Genomic DNA, 19857 nt, shown 5'->3' with positions numbered 1-19857 from the left:
TGCCTCTATATTATTGAAAGCTTTTTTTTTTCTTCATATAAATTGTAATTTTTATGGTTTCCATGAAATTTTCGACAGCACTTAAACGCAGCACCTCTCAGGAGGCAGGAGACACACCCCTGCTTTATGAGCACGAGAGACCCCTTCGTCTGCCGACCAGGCTGCTCCGCCATTGGTCTGTTTTTACGTCACTCGGTGTTCGACGGCTCCTGATTGGTTGCTGTCGTTCAGAGAAGCATCTGCGGCTCGCGCTGTGCCAGCTGTCCTCGCGCACTCTGCTCGGTGCTGGGCAACGGAGAGAAGCTGCTGCGGAGAATCCGCCGATCTGCGAGAAATCAGGTAAAAAAAAGAAAAAAAAGAGGAAATATACCAGAATTCCATCACATATCGCCTCATCTTTTTATATATTCTTGGAAAAGGTCTAACAAAAAAACGGAATATATTATGAGGGTTTATCTTTGGAATGCAAATTCGGTGTTTAATAGTAATAATGAATGAGCTCTGGTGTTCCTCTCATTTTCCATTTGAACCAGTATGCCATCTTAAACATCGCTCAGTTTAGTCGATAGCTCCTGGATTGTGGCTTTTTTTCTCTCTCTTCAAAATATATGGATATTTATTCCTGTGAGCGTTTCCCTTTCTGTTCGAGAGAACACTTCAATGTGTTTCACATAAATGCAGCATGCAAAAGGATGATGTTAAAATAGCATTGTTTGCCTCTTGGTGACTAAATATAGGTAAGGGGTGTGTGTGTTAGAGAGAGAGAAAGAGAGAGAGAGAGAGAGAGAGAGAGAGAGAGAGAGAGACGTGCCATCAGTGCAATAAGGCTGTGTGTTCTGCATGGATGTGTGTTGCCTCTTATGTAAGTCGTTTTTTTCTCTTTGAAGGTTAGTGTCTGTTCTATCAAATATATTAAGTCATGGTGATGATGATAATGATGATGATGATGATGATGATGACGATGATGATGATAATGAGGGTCTTTGGTCTGGTGTATGTAGTCGACTGCATGGTTGCATTTGTGTGACTGCACACATTTGATGTGAACAGGTGATTTTAAATTCCCGTTCTGCCTCTTTTGGTGGATGTGCCAGGTTTTTATCTCAGGCACGTTTGCTTTGGTTTTGTGGATTGCAATGCTGAAGCCCTGACATCATTTGCTGTAAGGATCCTCAGGGTGCTTTAGAGGGTCTTTGACATGCAGCACAGTCAGTTGCATACATTTGAAAGGATGCTGTTTCGATAATGCAACCATTAGCCGATGTCAGGCTTATGTAGGGGTGCAGCTGCTTTTCATGTATAGTTTAAAATCATTTGTAGCCATAACTGTAATTTCATTGTAATTGAAATACTCAGTGGTAGATTTATAGCAGTGCAGGGCTTTGCAGGGTGGATTATTGGGACCCTTGAATTCACTCTGTCTGTCTATAGTGCACTGCAGTCAGATCCATCCATCTTCTATAAAGCTTTATCCAACTCAGGGTCATATAGTGCTCCAGCCAATGAAAGCTGACTATGGGTGAAGGCAGGGTACACCCCGGACAGCCTGCCAATCCATCACAAGAGGGCAAATACAGAGAGACAGAAAGTCACACTGGCACTCACACTCGCACTTCCGGGGGATGTAAAATCAGCAATTAGCTTCAAATGCATGTTTATGGAATGTGGAGGAACCAGTGAGAAAATCAACACACACACACAGGAAGAACATGCAGACTCAACATGGAACAGACTCCAAGCTCAATCCAGACTCTAACTGGAGAGATTATCCTGTTGGTAGAGTATTAACCACTACTGTGTGACTGAAATGCAGTTTCAGATACATGATTTTAAAGGCATGTCATTCACAGCACTGGTATCGACTGAAAACTATAATTTGTACTGATATGACCTGCTAATTAAGCTTTAATTTAGATCAAATTCTCAGTGAATGTGTCTGACATTTGTCAAAAAAGTGTTTGTAGGCATTTGCCAGTGGCAAATCTCAAAGAATGTTTGTCCACTCACATACATGCTGTGTATAAAGCCACAAAGTATTGACCTAGGTTTCATTCTCAGTGGGTTTTTGTCATGTTACTGAGTTCTCTGTGCGACATTGTTCATTTTCTCACCTTCTATGTGTCATTGGCCCATCACAACAAGATGTTAGCTGTACTGCAGAGGAGCCTCAAACTTTTTTAAGATTTATGTGGAAGCAAACATGTAGATACATCAGTATTAGTCTGTGGAGCCACTGTAGCTAACAGATCAGAGGAAAACTATAAATGGAATATTTTGCATTTTTAACTCCCAGCAGCCATGTAACCTGTTGGAGGTGCAGAATTACCGCTCCATCATGGCCAACTGAGTGAAAGCCAGTATGCATAATGGATACTTTGTAAACGATCGAAGCGGGTAGTCATATTACACTGTCAGCAATTCATTATCGGTCTCTGTTCCTATTGTGTTACCATGATTACATCTTTCTGTCCAATCTGGTGAGGCAATCAGACAGACATTCCTCTAAGTCTAAGGTATCTAATTATTTGAAAATGTTGCCTTGTTTCATTTTTTTAATGTATTCATTAGTTGTTTTCTTCCTTGCTAGAACACATTTGAACTCAATTTGGCATCTGAGCGTTGACTAACTTTGAAAACTGTAAACCAGTATGGACAAAAAATAGACAGCAAGTGATGCAGAAGCTCTGTGACTCCATGGATTGTTGAAAAACTTTGAAGCTCTTGGCTGCTAGAGTCGGAACTCATCGCTGTTTGACCTTACGTCTCAATACAAAAGAGTTTGGTATCCGCTCTGAACGGCTACAGTGGAGTGAAAAGCCTGCTGTCACGGACGGTGGTGGCAAGACGCGATGAATCTTACAAATGGGGTTAAGGGTGGACAGTGTCTCCTCGAAGGCATTCATGGTGTCACACTCACATGGATGAAATATAACGGAGGAGACGAGTTCACTCCCAGAATCCTCTCTCACCTACGCTCACCGGCTCAGCCTGTCAGGTGCCTCTTTTCAGAAAGTGGTGAACATCGGTAGGCACAGCTGATCAGATATGGGGCAGGGGGAAGGGGGGTCCACACGCAACACTCACTTCATCTGAAGCATGCTTATGACTTAAACCACCGCAAATGGCCCAAGGGAGCCTCAGTGATTTTTAAACCTCTTACTATAATGATGCTTTTATGAAAGCCTGAATATCTAGCTGCACTTTTTTAAAAAATACATTTCTTTGTGTATTAAAAATCATTCCGCGCTGCAGAGCTTATGTGTGCAGATTGAAAATGAAGAAAGGTTTTCTGTCAGGGTGTTCAGCATGCATCCTGATGGTGGCGCTAAAAGTCAAACATGCCTATTATAAACAAAATCGAAAGCTGTCAACCTGAATCATGAATGTATACCCAGTTGGCTTATTGTTTTCACACCTAAGCTCAAACGCACAGGCAAAATGAAGATCTGCGATGGAATTATGATAAACCTGCAGATGTTTTACACAAAAATACAAGTAGAAGATGAGAGTGCGTGCAGAGGGAGCAATCATCCTGTGAGTGATGGCCTAGTTAGCTGTTTGTTGGGTCTTGTTATTGTGTGTTTATCTGTGTGTGATTCACTAATGGCTCATTCATGCATGGACCTCCAGTCTCACCAACAGCTCTTTAGACCTCATTGTCTGTTTGGTGTCTTTTCTTATCTCCAAGCTGTGGTAAATGTATTTGACTCTTGCATGTCTTTTTCTGCGCCAGCTTTACACACACAAACACACTCAAACACGCTCACACACACCACACGCTGCCCAACCCTGCAGCGATTACTCTCCAGATCAAGCAGAACTCGGCAGCTGTCTGCTCCTTTCTTCTCACTTTACAGCACACATCAACACTCGCACACGTCCATGCCACACATGTAGCCTGCACAAAGACGGAAATGGACATCTGAGGAGGGCAGCAGCTAATATTCAATAAAAAGAACCGATCTGTAAATATGCAGGATTTGGCTGGAAGTGGACGGACTGTTTGTCATACACACTAAAAACAGTTGGGTTTAAAAAATAACCCAATTTTAACCCAACTGCTGGTTCAGAAAAGGACGAACCCCTTTTTTGGGTTATTTTAACCCAACAGGTTGGGTTCTTTTTTTTTCAACCCAATTTTTGGGTTGAATTATTTAACCCAAAAGTTGGGTTATGGTAACTACAATGTTGGGTTATTGCTTACCCAACTATTGGGTTGCGCAGTTTAGCCCTTGGGTTAAAATAATTGTAATAATAAAAATGCATTGGTTTTATGGACGCTTTTCTGGACACTCAGCAACACTTTACGTTCTTCATTCTCTCTATACTGGGTGGTGGTAAGCTACTACTGTAGCCACAGCTTCCCTGGGGCAGACTGACGGAAGCGAGGCTGCCAATCTGCGCCATCGGCCCCTCCAACCACCACCAACCATTCACTCTCACGTTACTTTCACACTTAGGCAAGGTGGGTGAAGTGTCTTGCCCAAGGACACGAAAGTTTTACACCTGCGGGAGCGGGAATCGAAGGCCACCTGCTCTACCAACTGAGCTACTGTCGCCTCAATAATAACAGTAATAAATACATTTTACTGCTGTTTCGTCCTACTTCCCAACTACTTATCACAATTTTTTTTATTCCTTTATTAAAAATATACTTAAAATCAATAAAAGCAAAAAATGAGAATGAATTTTTTACAAGAAAATGTATTTATTTTACAAAACACAACTGTCAAACATTTGACAGAAATTGGGTAACTTTACTGGAAATAAAAACACAAAGCATTCTCAAACATTAGAGAAAATCCCATAACTGGACCTGAAAGACAAAAAAAAAAAAAAAAAACAACAACAAGCCCCTAACCCAAAAATGAGTTATCCTCTGAAAAACAACCCAAAAATGGTGCATAACCTTGAAAACCCAGAAATTGGGTTAAAATAATAGGCCTATAACCCAGAAAATGGGTTACTCTTTATAGAAATAACCCAAAAATTTAACCCAACACTAGCAACACATAAATTGGGTTACCAAAATAACCCAACATTTTTTAGTGTGTAACTGTCAGGATGATTCTGTCTCACAGTAATACTCCTCTAACTTCAATCTGTAATCTGTGACATTTTTAGACGTGATCTCACTTTTGCATATCATCATTATGGAAAAATGTTTCCCTTTTAGATGGTGACAGCACCATTTTGAAAACACTGGATTAATGTCTTGTTTTGAAGAAATGCCTGTCCAGCAGACTGTAGGGTGTGCATTTGCCACACCTGTGTCATGAATCTGTGTGGCATTGTGATGATGGTACATTAAGTCTGAACTAATTTGAGCTGCTGCTCCTCCTCATTCATGATTAATTAGGACCCCCTTCAGAAAGGCCGGCTGCATAGAGAGAGGAGGGGAATTAGGGTGTGTGACTCACTGTGTTAAGCTCTGGCCATAAGGTGTGTACGGCAACTCGCAGCGTGCATGTGTGCATGCACATTTGTGAGTGCGTGCATGTGTTTGTCTGTCCGTCCATCTCTTATGCCTGCAATGACACAGCAGAAAGAAAACACTGACTGATATGAAACACGAAGTGAAAGAAAAGTTATTTAATAGAGCCAAGGCCTTTAATGCATGTGAAGAAAATGTTAAAAGTGACACATTTCTGCTGCTGCGATCCCTGAAATATCATTTTAAAGATAACTATTCACCCAGGTGGAATACGACAAAGCCATCTGATGTGTGTAGTACTGACGACAATACATCAAAACTGGCAGATGGAGCAGAGATTTTAATGTTTCCCCTGAACAGCTGGAGGGCTTGCTGTGTGTATTGACGGTATTAAAAGTGTCACTGTGCACAACATCAATTATATAAGTTGACTCCAATTTCCTCTGGATTTGCAGTCCTCACAAAGCCTGCAGTGTCCCGTGCAGAAGTCTGTTTAGTCAGCGTTCCCATTCCCACACGCACAGTCAGTCGTCTGTGTGGGTTCAAACTTGACTGGAAAACAGGAACAACCCCGGCTTGTAAATATCAGTTAAGAAGGAATTTTCATGGTGGACTTTTCATCCGTCCCATTTCTTTTCACTTCACCCTAATCTTTTACTGTTTTCTTTCTCATAGTTACTGATTTACTGTCATTTCCTCGGGTTTGCATTTAAAGCAATCCTCAGATGAAAGAAAAACTACATCCTCCCACTGTGATGCTTTAGGAACTGGACTGAAAGACCAACCCCACCTGAACAAGCATTAAATAAATGAATGTGATTGAACAGGATTATTCAGTGATTTTTTTAAAATACTTTTGAAGTAGGTTTATTTGGCACAAGCCTCTGCCAAGACACTCAAGTCAATGAAAGTGTCAGCTTGTGCAGCAGGATGAATACAGAACTTGATTTGATACCGAGCTTCTATGAGCTGCAGCCGGCCGTTATTTCCACTGTGTAGTTAGTTTTGGTCAGAGCTGGTGGCTGAAAGGAAGTCAGATCTTTTTTTTGTTTTTTCCCACAAGTGATTGAGGCTGAGCATCAGCGGGTAATTACATAACGATTACATCATGTGCTTGATTTTTCAAAAACAGATCTGTAGAAGATAGACTCACCTTTGACACTTGAATAACATTTGAACACTAAACATGGTCTATATTGGCCATACATTAGTCAACAGACCATTTAATCACATATACTTTATATTTAGGACCATTGAAAGTCTCAAATTCAGATCCAAAATTAAAGTGTTGCTTTTGTTTTCGGTGATATTACTGGAACGGTTCACCGACCTACTAATAAAAATGCATGCATAAGCATCCAGGCTGCGGGTCTCTGGAGAGCTGCTGCTACCAATTATTGTTAACATGAATATCATCACAGATAATTGACTGGGAAATCCTTTGATCCCTAAAAAACAATTTTTAGTGTTAGTTTCTCCAAACATGCACCAATCCAACTGTTCCTCTTAGTCTCACATATTATTTAGTGTTACTAAATTACTACATTGGTATACATGAAGATCAGTGAAGGTTAGAAGGCCAGGCAGAGCAAGCAGGTATTTAAAATGTCATAAACGATTTGTAACTTGTACTGCTTTGCTATCTGTCTCTGTATGTTAGTATGCTTCGCCATACCATGACATGCCAGTATTGTGTTTGTGTGTCGCTTTTGTAGGTTTTTTTTTTTCTCTCTCTCTCTCAGCTGAAAGCCCTCCAGTTTGCATCTCCTGGGAAACCAGCCTTTTACTTAGTCGGTCAGGCCTTTAGGGCTCTATTTTCCACACTGCGCACCCCTCCACCGCCATGTTTACTACCAACTCTTCATCTTTCATCTCTGAACACAACCATCCACTTTTTCTCCTCTTCCATACGTGGACTCATCTCTATCTGTAAGCAAATTTGAGCCTCTAAATCTTTTCCCTCTTCTTTATTCTTTTCTGTTCTCTTTCCTCCCCCCCCCCCCCGTCTCACCCCCATTCCTCCTCTCGCTATTCTCCTCCATCGCTTTGAGTTGATTCTGTGTGACTGGGAGGCCATTGTGTCCCGCCATCAAACACATTGCGTCCAGTCATCCATGCAGAATACACACGGAGAAATGTTTGGAGGAGAACCCCTTAGTTTTGTCAATCCTCTTCGATCTACACAACTTTCTTTCCCCCCCCCCACCGATATTATTCTGTAAATATCACATTTTAAACCTACTTAATCTGTAATATTCTGTAATCTTGTAATACTTTTCAAATTAATTCACACTCTTAATCATATTTGAAATAGAACACAACAGAGCTCACTGATATATTTATATAAAAAAAATGCTAACCTTTTTAATGAAAACAACATGAAGGCATTTGTGAAAGAAAGAAGCATATGAGTATTGTAACGCCCCTTAAAATTACCATAACCAAAACTAATCATTATGCACAGCCACCGTGGGGCGTTCATTTTGTGAAGTGCTCACACAGCAGAACTGCCTGGAATTAGCTTCATTAAACTCTTAACTCGAAGCCCCCTGATTTTTTAACAATTAGTCCGTATCAGGGGTGTCACACTCCGTTTAGGTCAAGGGCCATTTCAAAGAAGGGCAACCTATAATTTTGCCCTTTGTTTTGGCTTTATTCTGAAAATATTCACCTTTTTACTAAAAGATTACAACAAAATTGCACGAGAGATTATTGCATCGTCTGTGCAGTATTTTATGGGTAAATGCGTGTGAATGTTGGTAATTCAAAGCAGTTCTTCTCTACTCAGATAGCGTAGCTGCTAACTAAACAGGTACTCTATAAACTTTATATGAAACATCAGCTTTTCCTCACAGGACACTGAGGGTCTGTCATCTTCCCTGAGATGCTGTAATACAGCTTTGAATTATTGATTCATCTCTTAATATTTCATAGGTGGGGCTGATACAGTTAAAGCTGAGAGGCAGTTTTCTGTCTGCTGAGGCAAACTTATAGAATATGTGTCAGGAAGTCGAGCATATAACTCAGCACAAAATGTGCACATGGAAGATGAGGCGGTATGTGGGGTCTGACCCCTACCAGCAGGAAAATAATTGACTACATGTGCCACTTTTAAATCATTTAGAACTCTTTTCTGTTCTTTCTTGAAGGCAGCCGGTGAAAAGTCTGATGTGCATGAAGAATAATAATGTTCTCAGTGTTCTTGACCCAAGCATCTGTACCGTTTCACACGGCTTTAAACACGCTTTCTTCCTCTTCCTCTTCTTCTTCTTCTTCTTCTTAGGACTATGGCTGCTAACATGGGATCCATGCGTATCCTCATCAAGGGAGGGAAGGTGGTGAATGACGACTTCACCCAGGAAGCGGACGTCTACATTGAGAATGGCATCATCCAGCAGGTACACTGACATACTTTACTGCATTTTTTAAATCTGAAGCAAATCTTATGGATTGAAATTGTAGCTCTATTTAATTTAATTCATCATAGACCCTACGGCTCACTGCCCAGTGTGTCCCCAGCTGTTGCTGTGACTCACTTTTTACAATTGCATAGAGGAGAATGAAGCGCTTGGTGAACTCAGTGGCTCTACACGATGATAGTGAGCACTATAATTAACTCTCGGGACGTTGTCATGGTGATAAGCATCGGTTTATGTGAAGAGAGTGTATTCGTCTCTTAAACCTGGAGGAAAAAGCTGAACTGTGCTCTGACTGGAACCACAAATAAATCCTTATTGACTTCCGTCGTGGCAGCGGTTTTGGGCTGACTGACCTGCTGAGTGACCGGCAGAGTGTGTTTTCAAGATATCAGTCAATACAAACAACAACTGAGGCAGGATAGATAGTAATGGGCCAGACAGGTAAGGTTATCCATAGGAGCACAACTACGCGCCAGCAAAATCCAGACAGAGTTAACAGACCAGACTAGATGACACAAGACTAGGGCAGAAGGTTAGGAACTCGAGACAGGCTGATGAGCAACACGAGACAAACTGGCAACAAAGTAGCCTGAAGACATTGCTTATATACAGGAATCAGCCACAACATTATAACCACTGACAGCTTTTACACATATCTTGTTTTTCATGGCGCCTGTTAGAAGGTGGAATATTTTAGGTTACAAGTGAAGAAACTTGCTCTGTAAGAGATTCTAGTTCTTGAAGCAGTGTGCATTATTGTGCTTCTCTTCTTTGTGGCAGGTTGGAAAGGAGCTCATGATACCAGGTGGAGCGAAGGTGATCGACGCCTCCGGAAAGCTGGTGCTGCCGGGAGGAATCGACACCAGCGTGCATCTGCAGCAGACGTTCATGAACGCCAGCATCCAGGATGACTTCTACAGCGGGACCAAGGTACACACACGCGCACACACACACACACACACACACACACACACACACACAGGGCTTTGCTCTGACTCTGCTTGTCAGCATGCTTGTGATTTAGCACATTTAGGGCACAGGAGCAGCTGTCGTGCAGTCGTGCTCAGACGTATTTTCTTTCTGTCTCACTCTCTCCAGTCAGATACTCACCTCTGCTCTTGGCTTCATTCATTCATCGAGACTAATGATCACATGTGTGTTCTCAGACTGCCCCTATTGGTTGCAAACAGCTGTCAGTAGTCCCTTGCTAAAGCAGTGACACACACACACACTCACACACACACACACACACACACACACACAGCTGTTGGAGCTTCGTTTGTACTGTTTGTTAATTTCTTGTGGATGCTCTGCATATTTTCCACAGTTGCACAGATCTGCCGAGAGTCAGAGACGAGAGCATGATTCTTTAATGAGAAGACTTAACATTTCAAAAGAAAAAGCCTGATTGTGGCCTGCAGCGGGATGCATGTTTTGTAGGATGTGTCGATCTGTTTGTGTCAGCGTTGCCTGGCACATGCTGTGCCATCCCAAATAGTCATATGACGGAATCCCATCAACAACAATTGAGTTAGATGTGGAAAAGTTGGTGTTATATTGATTTTATCGTGACACCACTGAATTACCAGAGGATGAGTGATTGAATTCAAGTGAAGGAAATAATTGGTGTTCATGCCCTTTGCCTGTTCACCTCGACACTGCTGTGTGATTCATCGGTTCCATTTAACGAAGTGCGTTCAGTACTGAAAACATTATTGGGGTCGTTCCACTTCAGATCAACCATTTTCAGATCATTTCCCCCGACTGCTCTCAGCTCTCACAACCCGATATACGGGTTTAATCACAATAGGTACTTCATTTTTTTATTGATATTTGAGTTATTGACTCGTTCTTTCTAACTGTTCTCCTGTGGTTTAGTGGTTTAAAATGAGACTTTTTTTAAATGTTAAAGGTGGTAATCTTTGAAACTCTTGTATATCAGAAGCTAATGAAGGTGCAATATTAAAGTCATAGTTGTTGAGTACTGTGACATTATTTACTTGAAATGAAAGGTCAGTCCAGTCATAAAAGGCAAACTAGTTTTGAGTTTTTAAAGCTTTCTCCTCTTCCATTCACCCAGCCTCCCCTTTCTTTCTCTCTCTCTTTCTCTCTTTCTTTCCTTTCTTCCTTCCTTCTTTCTGTCGCAGCACCTAGATATCTTACATTTCTGAAACACTGGCAGTGTGCGTGGGGATTCTGTCGTGGATGATGTGAAGTGCTCAGTGAAATGCGGCCAGAGTTTATTGTGATGCTGACTGAAGTGTGGTGAGAGGAATTTGGGGAGGGTTGAATTGTTGGTGTGCCAGTTTTCCTCCCAGCAACACCCCCCCGGTCACCACCGCCCCACTCACTGCCTTTGCTGCCATAGCAACCAACCCCCACTTCCAGTATTTAAATGCCTGTGTGTGCGTGTGTGTGTGTGTGTGTGTGAGAGGCAATGTGCATGCCCGACCATGGTAGTATTGTGTGGTCCCTATAGTGATGGCGTTACCGCAGCAACGGCTCTAGTGCAGTCACGATGAACCCCAAAACTATTTCGCTCCACATCTTCCTCCGACCCTCCCACTGTTTTGTAACAGTCTCCTCCTCCGCCGCCGTCCTTCCTTCCTCCTCTCTTCCTCCCCACTGCATCCCCTCTCCTCCTCACAAGCTGAAGGTGGCTGAGAACGACAGGATTCAATGCTGGAGATTCAGTGGAGGTTTTTGAGAGTGGAGGTTCCCAGAGTTGAGTTTCCTTTAATTGAAACTCAGTAGACTCAGAACGACCATGATTATAAGGAAAAGGTCATAGCAAAGCGAGATTCACCTGACATGCCACAGTCCTGTTGAACCCCGCACACTGGAAATCATAAGAAGGGCTCGGAGAGGGCGGGGATGGAATGAGCTGAGGTATTGAGCTTTGATGTGAAGTATGAGCGCTGCTGATAAAGGTTGATCAGAGAGCTGCAGCGGTAATCTGCCTGACGGTGATACCCTCCCCTGGAGTGCGACACACAGATCCCCTCTCATCCCCTCACATCAGTCATGTCTCACATTCAGAGTCTCCCCTTTCCCCCCTCGTCCACATGGACACTGAACGGAGCTTAATGTTCTCATCTGACCTATTTTTGTCTCTTCTTGGTTCGTTGGTTCTTAATGGCAAATGGTGATAAAATAATGACACAGTTAATCACCCCGAGATTTTCAGGGACGCATTAAGTCCTTCAAACGTATTCATACTCTCAAAAACGAATTCATTTCTTTATTATTTAACTCAAAGTCATGTTAATACTTTGCTTTTCACTTGATATAGTGATCAGCTTTTAAATGAAACTATTAATTGCTTAATCATACACACTCACACATACTCACACACAGCGATAAAGAGAAAGAAATGAACCCCCCCCCCCCACCCCCCCACCCCATTGTCTGTTTCACTTTTTCTCCAGGAGATTATCCTCACAGCAGGGGTCAGGGGTCTTTAATAGAGTGGGGATTCATGTTGGAGACTGTTTGGGGTTTATGTGTCACTCCTGATTTCAGCTTTGCTCTCAGTGGTCAGTGATAGCTTGAAACATCAAAAGAATGACAGTTCAGTCGGGAGTGTTGCAACTGTGACGTTTTTCACGGATGAAAATAGCAAATAGTCTACAAAATGTCAATTACCTTAGTTTTAGTGCTCAATTTATATGATTTAAGTGCGAGACAGATCACGCTCTCTGCTCTCAGGTTGTTCTTGTTTCTTCTTTGCATCTACAGCAGTTTATTTCGCCTCATTAGAACTTGTTATATTATGAACCCAGTGATTTAGATTTTTTCTGAGCTCTCTGTAGTAGAATTGCAAATTAGAGCAATCTAAAACTGGATTTTTATGAGTTGAATTCCTAGAAAGGGCTGCAGAAGCAGCATTTCAACGATCAGACGAGTTTTTATTCCTGTTCACAAGAGTCTTATTTTGCCAGTGAAGTCCTCTGACCTTTGAAAATGCACAATCACTCTGTTTAGAACACAGAAGACACAGAAACAGATGGATTTATGAAGAGCATGTTTCTCTGCTTGCCACTGCTCCCCATCCTTCCATCCATCTTCTCGGCTCTTCTCCAGCTTTTTTTCTTTTAAGAAGTGCTCTAGCAGTATATTTTAATTTAGGCCATGCCGACAGACAGCCTAAATCCCTCAATCCCCAGCTGTGTGTGTACCCTGGTCTCACACACACTTACATGCACATACATGCATGAAGTGACAGTGATCAATGACACCACACACACACACACACACACACACACACACACACACACACGGTGGGTCTCAGTGCTGATACTGCAGACGGTTCAGACTGGTTTCTATGGTGATAAAATTCCCGTTAGCCCAATGGCTCGTGCAGATGTCGCTCAGGAACAGATGACCCCGCCTCCGTCTGCAGCACGTCTGGAGTCAGGAGGAATGACTCCACACAGGTGCAGATATGTCTAAGCTACGCATGTTTCATTCCAGTGAAGTTGTTAAAATAATGGAGATTTGGTTTGGTGCTGCTTTCATATTTGAGCTCTATTGAGCTGAAAATGGAAGTGTATATAGGCGAGAGATCCCCCCACCCCCACCCCCCCCCCAGCCCCCCCCCCCACTCTTCACACCACTTCATTTCCTGTTGTATACACAGTATTTATGAATATTGCTGTCGCGTCAGTCCTCGGTTCAATGCTTCCGTTAGAGTAAGATCGAGGAGATGCTGAATGGGTGACTGCAGGAGGATGAGGAGGGTGGATTCGTGCGACAGGCATGGTTGAGCAGTATCTGTTGTCATGGTTACACAAATGTGAATTTACCGTTCAGCCGAGTCACCGGTCCCATCGATTCATCATTTTCCTCGGATCTTCCTCCACATTTTCCCCTCCACCGTGACGTTCTCTCCTCTCCACTCCCTCCGGTTTGTTGCCAGTGATTTCATCTCTCATTTCCTTATTCTCTGTTTATTCATCACCTCTATCTGCTGTCAAGACCGCTGTCATGAAGATGCTGTGAAAATGGCAACACAGTCAGAAGATGAAACATGTTCTGTATTTGGGACTTATTGTGTTCTGTTTGATACCGTTTCAAATCCAGTGAGCAGCAATGAAGAAGCACAATTTTTAAATGAACCTTAACTGCAGTGCATGAGTGATGTTTTGTGTGAATCACTTTGTACAACCAGTGAATACAGCATCATAAGATGAAGAGACCGCCATTCATGAGAAAGGCTCATTGTTACCAGACAAATAAGAGTCTGTGTGTTTTACACTACAGTCATTGTCCTCTTTTCTAATCCGTTCCTGTCTTCTCCTAGCCGGCCTTCCATTTTCTATATCCTCCTTTTTGCTTAAATCCTCTCTGACTCACCCCTTCTTGCTCACCCAGGCGGCTCTGATGGGTGGCACCACCATGGTGATGGGCTTGGTCCTGCCAGAACAACACTGCTCCCTGCTGGACGCCTACGAGAAGTGCCGAGCTCTGGCCGACGCCAAGGCCTGCTGCGACTATGCCCTGCACGTCGGGGTGACCTGGTGGGGACCAAAGGTTCGTAACGTCTCAAGCATTTGATAGTTGAAGATCCAGAAAACACTTTGAAAGCACGTGTTATTCCTTATTACCGCTCACATTTTTTATCCTCCCTGAATGAAGCAGCCTCACCACTTTCGTTGTATATGGGTGAAGCGTGTGATGATGACCTAGATTAAACCTTACAGGAAGTAGGTTAACACACATGCTCAGTGGGCACGTTAGGCAGACTCTATGAGTCAACCCATTCACCCTTTGGCTCTACTGTCTGTACTGTATCATCTGCTGACTTTGTGCACGTGCCACATCTCATTATGTCGTGCAAAAAAATGTTCGCTACCAGAATGTTGCACGATGACAGTCTACAAGTTAACCGCACAGTAGATTGATCTCCAGCAGCAGATGGTTTGCAATGTTAATTACCAATTTGATCCTTGTTCTTCAATTTAAGTGCTGAGTCCGAACTACCCGGCCTCTAAATGATGCTTTACAACATCGTCTTGGCTGCACAGGAAACCAAAAATAAAATATTAGATAATAGTGTGTTATTTCACTTGAACGTCTCAATGATAGTGCACCAAGAGACTATGTTGTCCAGGAATCTATTTTACAAATTACATTCAGCTATACAGTTGGGTTATTTTATGTGGTGAAGATTGCATGAGTACTTTTTAGATTTCTTTGACAGCATTTCAGTGAACTAAATGAATTTTCTTGCTAGTCTCTGCAGGGCTGTGTCGTTTGCCAATGTAAATGCAATGTGATCCCATTCTGGAGGCTTTCCAAGCTCATTTCATGCCCCATATCACACACATACACACACTCTCACACACACACACAGTTTTTCAGTCCACAGCCACACTTCCACATCTCTTTCTCTTTCACATTTTACTATCTATCACTTCTAATCTTACTCAAAGCTTGATAAACCTTGTACCTATGATCAGGTGCGCAGTGAGATGGAGACCCTGGTCAGGGAGCACGGGGTGAACTCGTTCCAGATGTTCATGGCCTACAAAGACATGATGATGCTGCGTGACTGCGAGCTCTACCAGACGCTGCAGACCTGTAAGGACATCGGGGCCATCGCTCGCGTCCACGCCGAGAACGGAGAGCTGGTAGCTGAGGTGCGCAGCATCCACAGTCTGAAATACGTTAATTTTATGGATTGGCAATTAAATGAATAAATGTGTATTTTTAAATGCTGAGGAAATACAGTATTGTTGAAAGTTCTGTGTTTGTGTTAGGGTGCCAAAGAAGCTCTGGATTTGGGCATCACTGGACCAGAGGGAATAGAAGTCAGTCGACCAGAGGAGGTAAGTTTACTCTGGAGGTTATTTCTTGCTCTCTCTCTTTCTCTCTCTCTCTCTTCTTTTTTGTAATGTAAATGTGGATAAACTGAGGAAATTTCTTACAAATCTGTCTTGTCGCCTGCAGCTTGAGTCTGAGGCCACGCACAGAGCCGTCACCATCGCCAACAGGGTAAAAGCATTTAAAGAATTCAATATTCTGTCTGTCTTCATTGACATATGCCTGAATGGATTGGTGAGCTGTTAGTTTATGTATGATTGCAGGCCCGATGCCCAATCTACCTGGTGAATGTGTCCAGTATGTCTGCTGGGGACATGATTGCTGCTGCTAAGATGCAGGGTGAGTTACTAGCCCTAAAACGAAAACAAACTGAAGATGAAGATATCATAATTAAGAGGACAATGAATATTCCCCTTCATACATTTTGTCTGTCTAGGTAAGGTAGTCCACGCAGAGACCACTGTGGCTCACGCAGTTCTGAACGGGATGCAGTATTACCACCAGGACTGGGCTCACGCTGCCGCCCACGTCATCGTCCCTCCTCTCCGTCTGGACCCAAACACACCGAGCTACCTCATGGGCCTGCTGGGCAAGTGAGTGTGCAGTTTTTAAACTGTAATCTAAATGTATGGCACTGACATCAAGGCTATTATATTTATGATATTTAGGAATAGAAAAAGAGATAAACTTTCTGAACTGAATGTGCAAATCCTGTTTCTCAGTGACACTCTGAGCGTTGTGGCCTCAGAGCACCGTCCATTCAGCACCAAGCAGAGAGCTCTGGGTAAAGAGGACTTCACCAAGATCCCTCACGGAGTGGCTGGAGTCCAGGACAGGATGAGCGTCATCTGGGAGAGAGGAGTGGTAGGTTCACAATCACAAATCGACACTCCTGCAAGATTTTACTGGCTGCCTGTGAATGATAGTAGTATTCATATGGTCATTTTCAGCGTATTCTTTGCCCGTAATCCCTGCAGGTTTCAGGAAAAATGGATGAGAACCGTTTTGTTGCGGTGACCAGCTCGAATGCGGCAAAGATCTACAACCTGTACCCGCGCAAAGGCCGCATCATCCCCGGCGCTGATGCTGATGTGGTGGTCTGGGATCCAGATGCAACAAGGTGAAGATTCGCTTTAGGTGTACCAAAGTGCATTCATTGTCTGTTCCTCATTTTTATGACTCGATTTTAAGACTAGAAACATGGACAGACACATGCATTATTCTTTGTTTATGCATGCAGGACGATCTCTGTGAGCACTCAAGTGCAGGGCGGAGATTTCAACCTGTACGAGGGGCTGCGTTGCCACGGCGTTCCTCTGGTCACCATCAGCCGCGGACGTTTGGTTTGTGAGAACGGCGTGTTCATGTGCGCAGAGGGGTCTGGAAAGTTTTACCCACAACGCACTTTCCCCGACTATCTCTATAAGAAGATGGTCCAGAGAGAAAAGGTGCCTTTGCCGTGTTTTTTGTGTTCTGTTCTCTTTTTTAAAGTCTTTGTAAATACGTTGTAAATTTGAAAGAATATCGTGTGAGAATTCACCATCCAGCAAAGATTGAATTACCAAAAACAGTGAGAAGTGATTTCGTCAGACTGTGAAGATAAAAGACATGGAATTGGAAGTAGAATTAAAAATGCAGCAGTTTAAATGAAAATTGTTGCTAAACTGATTCAACAACTATATTTATCAGATACATCTTTGCAGTATTTACGTGTCAGATGCTAATAATTGCAGTGGTGGTTTATAGTTGTAGTTATAGTGATCAAAGTAATCCCTAATCCCTACGCAGGCTCGAAGCGTGCTGCTGCGTTTTCTTCCACGTTAAAGGTTTCCCTAAAAGGTGAAGTAGTTATGGCAGGACAGCAAGACTCACGTTGTGCTCTGCTTACTCAGCAGACAGCTGACCTCCAGCAAACGCTCTCATCATGCTGCTTCCAGCTCCACTGATGTGACAGTCTATAAAAAGGATTTAATGCTTGTGCTCTCTTCGTTCGCTGACACTGTTTTTCTGCTGTTGCGGTCTACAGAAGCATTTTCCATTTATCCCGGCCTCTGCATAGTTCTGCTGTTTTACCATCTGAAATTCAACAATTTGTACAATGTTCTTAACATTTAGGTCCTTTTTACATTTACATTTGCAGAAATTTCATTATTTATTGTTTCATTTGGCAGTAAATAAGTTTGTTGCTTATCTGGCCTCAAGTTATATTTGATAACCTTTGTTTTAATTGTAATATTTTGACACGGAATTGGAAAGCCTTCTTTTAATGACATAAGAAAATGACTGCTTTTAAAGCAGTACTAGAATAAGTGGATAATTATTATTGGAATTTCATCTGTCCAGCTGTTATCTCAGCTGACCGTGTGCATCACGGATAAGTCATTATTTCATTTCAGGGCAAACAGAGACACAGACAACCACACACTCACACTTCCAGGCAATTTAGAGTCACCAGTTAGTCTCAACTGCATGTATTTGGATTTTGGAAAGAAATCAAAGTGCCCTAAGGAAGCCCATTGGAAGACCATGCAAACTCTACACACTCTCTACTATAACTAGATCTGAAGCAGGATTGTCTTGTTGTTATTCGAACCACTTCAAAACTATGCAGCTTTAATTTTAGAGAAATGACCTGAGTTATAAATTGACTGATATTGTACAAAACCAATTTTTGTGACAGTTCTGTTCAGACCTTGGATGCCATTGGACTGAAAATTGCTAAAAGTTTTTTTCCCCTGTGTCTCAGACTCAGGCCTATAAAATGGTAGACAGGGATCCGTACTCTGGCGATGTGGCCAAGGTCGCTAACGCCATGAAGAAGGAGCTCGGCCTGGGTCCCATCGATGGAGAGACACCCACCAAACCCTGTGCTCGAAGCCATCAGGGAGTCAGAGACCTCCATGAGTCCTCCTTTAGCCTGTCAGGTAGGACCACTTCCAGTACCTGGAACTTTATACTGTGTCAGAACTGGTTGAAATGTCCTCCGTCTGTTCACTGTCAGGGTCTCAGGTGGACGATCACATCCCCAAAAGGTCCTCGGCCCGGATCCTGGCCCCTCCCGGCGGGCGCTCCAGTGGTATCTGGTAATCTGTTGCTGTTTTGGAGCGTCCACCATCCAAGCCTCCATGTTTTTGTATATTTCTGAGCAACCAGGAAAACTGCACTGATTTTCTATCACAGGATTTTAATCAAGACGGAAAAACATTTAATTTAACCAAGTTTCTTCGATTGGTGACGAGACAACTGATGATCAGTGACTCAGCAGAGTGACAGCTGCAAATCTAATTTGTCGTTATTGGAGTGACTGACCACAATAATCCCACGAGAGTGAAGGGCTATCTCTGAATTGAAAATGTTTTGCCAAATTCAAGCTGATCGTTCTAACATTGGTGAAGTCTGCTCATTATCACCCTGCTTGTATCTCCTGACGAAACAAACTGTGAAAGATCAAAACCAGTACAGTTTTTAATGGTTTGAACTGAAGTGATGTTGACCAAGTTATTTAAAAAAAAAAAGTAGAACTGGATTCAGTGAAGTATCTATTAAACCCCTGTCACACACACAAACGTATGGTACACTGTAGACACCATAGCTTTAGACTCATATGAAGATGTGTGTGGATTCTGTTTGTGATTAAACCGCCCACTGCACCGTGGGCTCCTCTAACAGTGTTTTTTTTTTTTTTTGTTTCCAATGGACAAACTGTGCTGTGTGGTGATGAAATCCAACTGCTTTTAACACCATGCAATTCTTGCTGCTACACTCTCTAAACCGACTCCATCCACTCTTGTGTTTCACTGCCTCTGATTGACACACACACTCCTGAAGCATCCCTGTCTCACCTGTGATGGAAGGGGGTCTGTACACTGAGTTATGAAGCCTGTGGGACTGAAGAATTGACCCCACAACAGCTAAATTTAGGCCTTTCTGCTAGCATATCTGTGCAATCAACACACCTTTCATAGTGTATGGTTTGTTTGTGCATTGATGAACAAAAGGTGCACGAATAGAGTAGAAATCTTTTATTGATTCGAGGAGTCAATTCTTTAAGAAAGCTGTGAGGTAATATGTCATAGCTTTTTTGTTGTTGTTGTTGTTTGCAATCTTTGGGACATATCTGAGGTTAATGGGTCGACTGCTAATGTCAAATGTGCCCATTGAAAAAAACTGATCTTAACT

The 19857-nt window shown here is 42.7% G+C and overlaps 1 protein-coding gene across 1 annotated transcript; it reads left to right on the top strand.

Annotated features, from left to right (window-relative positions):
• Nucleotides 1-220: 220 nt before the first annotated feature.
• LOC115401769 (dihydropyrimidinase-related protein 5-like) lies at nt 221-19193 on the top strand. The gene is made up of 14 exons (XM_030110093.1): nt 221-339; nt 8718-8832; nt 9634-9783; nt 14227-14385; nt 15315-15494; nt 15615-15683; nt 15805-15849; nt 15942-16017; nt 16115-16271; nt 16401-16542; nt 16656-16798; nt 16919-17126; nt 18425-18602; nt 18680-19193. The coding sequence occupies exons 2-14, from the start codon at nt 8722-8724 to the stop codon at nt 18763-18765; spliced, it is 1704 nt and encodes a 567-aa protein (XP_029965953.1). The 5' UTR covers nt 221-339; nt 8718-8721; the 3' UTR covers nt 18766-19193.
• The last annotated feature ends 664 nt before the right edge of the window (nt 19194-19857 follow it).

The sequence above is a fragment of the Salarias fasciatus genome, chromosome 15, assembly GCF_902148845.1.
Source record: "Salarias fasciatus chromosome 15, fSalaFa1.1, whole genome shotgun sequence".
NCBI lineage: Eukaryota > Metazoa > Chordata > Actinopteri > Blenniiformes > Blenniidae > Salarias > Salarias fasciatus.
This window is presented reverse-complemented; position numbering and strand designations above follow the sequence as displayed.

What these genes read in the sequence shown, in the direction of transcription:
- LOC115401769 (XM_030110093.1), top strand. Translation starts at nt 8,722, where the DNA reads ATGGCTGCTAACATGGGATCCATGCGTATCCTCATCAAGGGAGGGAAG. An exon ending in TGACCTGGTGGGGACCAAAG is followed by an intron (nt 14,386 to 15,314) that starts GTTCGTAACGTC and finishes ACCTATGATCAG; the next exon opens with GTGCGCAGTGAGATGGAGAC. An exon ending in AGATGGTCCAGAGAGAAAAG is followed by an intron (nt 17,127 to 18,424) that starts GTGCCTTTGCCG and finishes CCTGTGTCTCAG; the next exon opens with ACTCAGGCCTATAAAATGGT.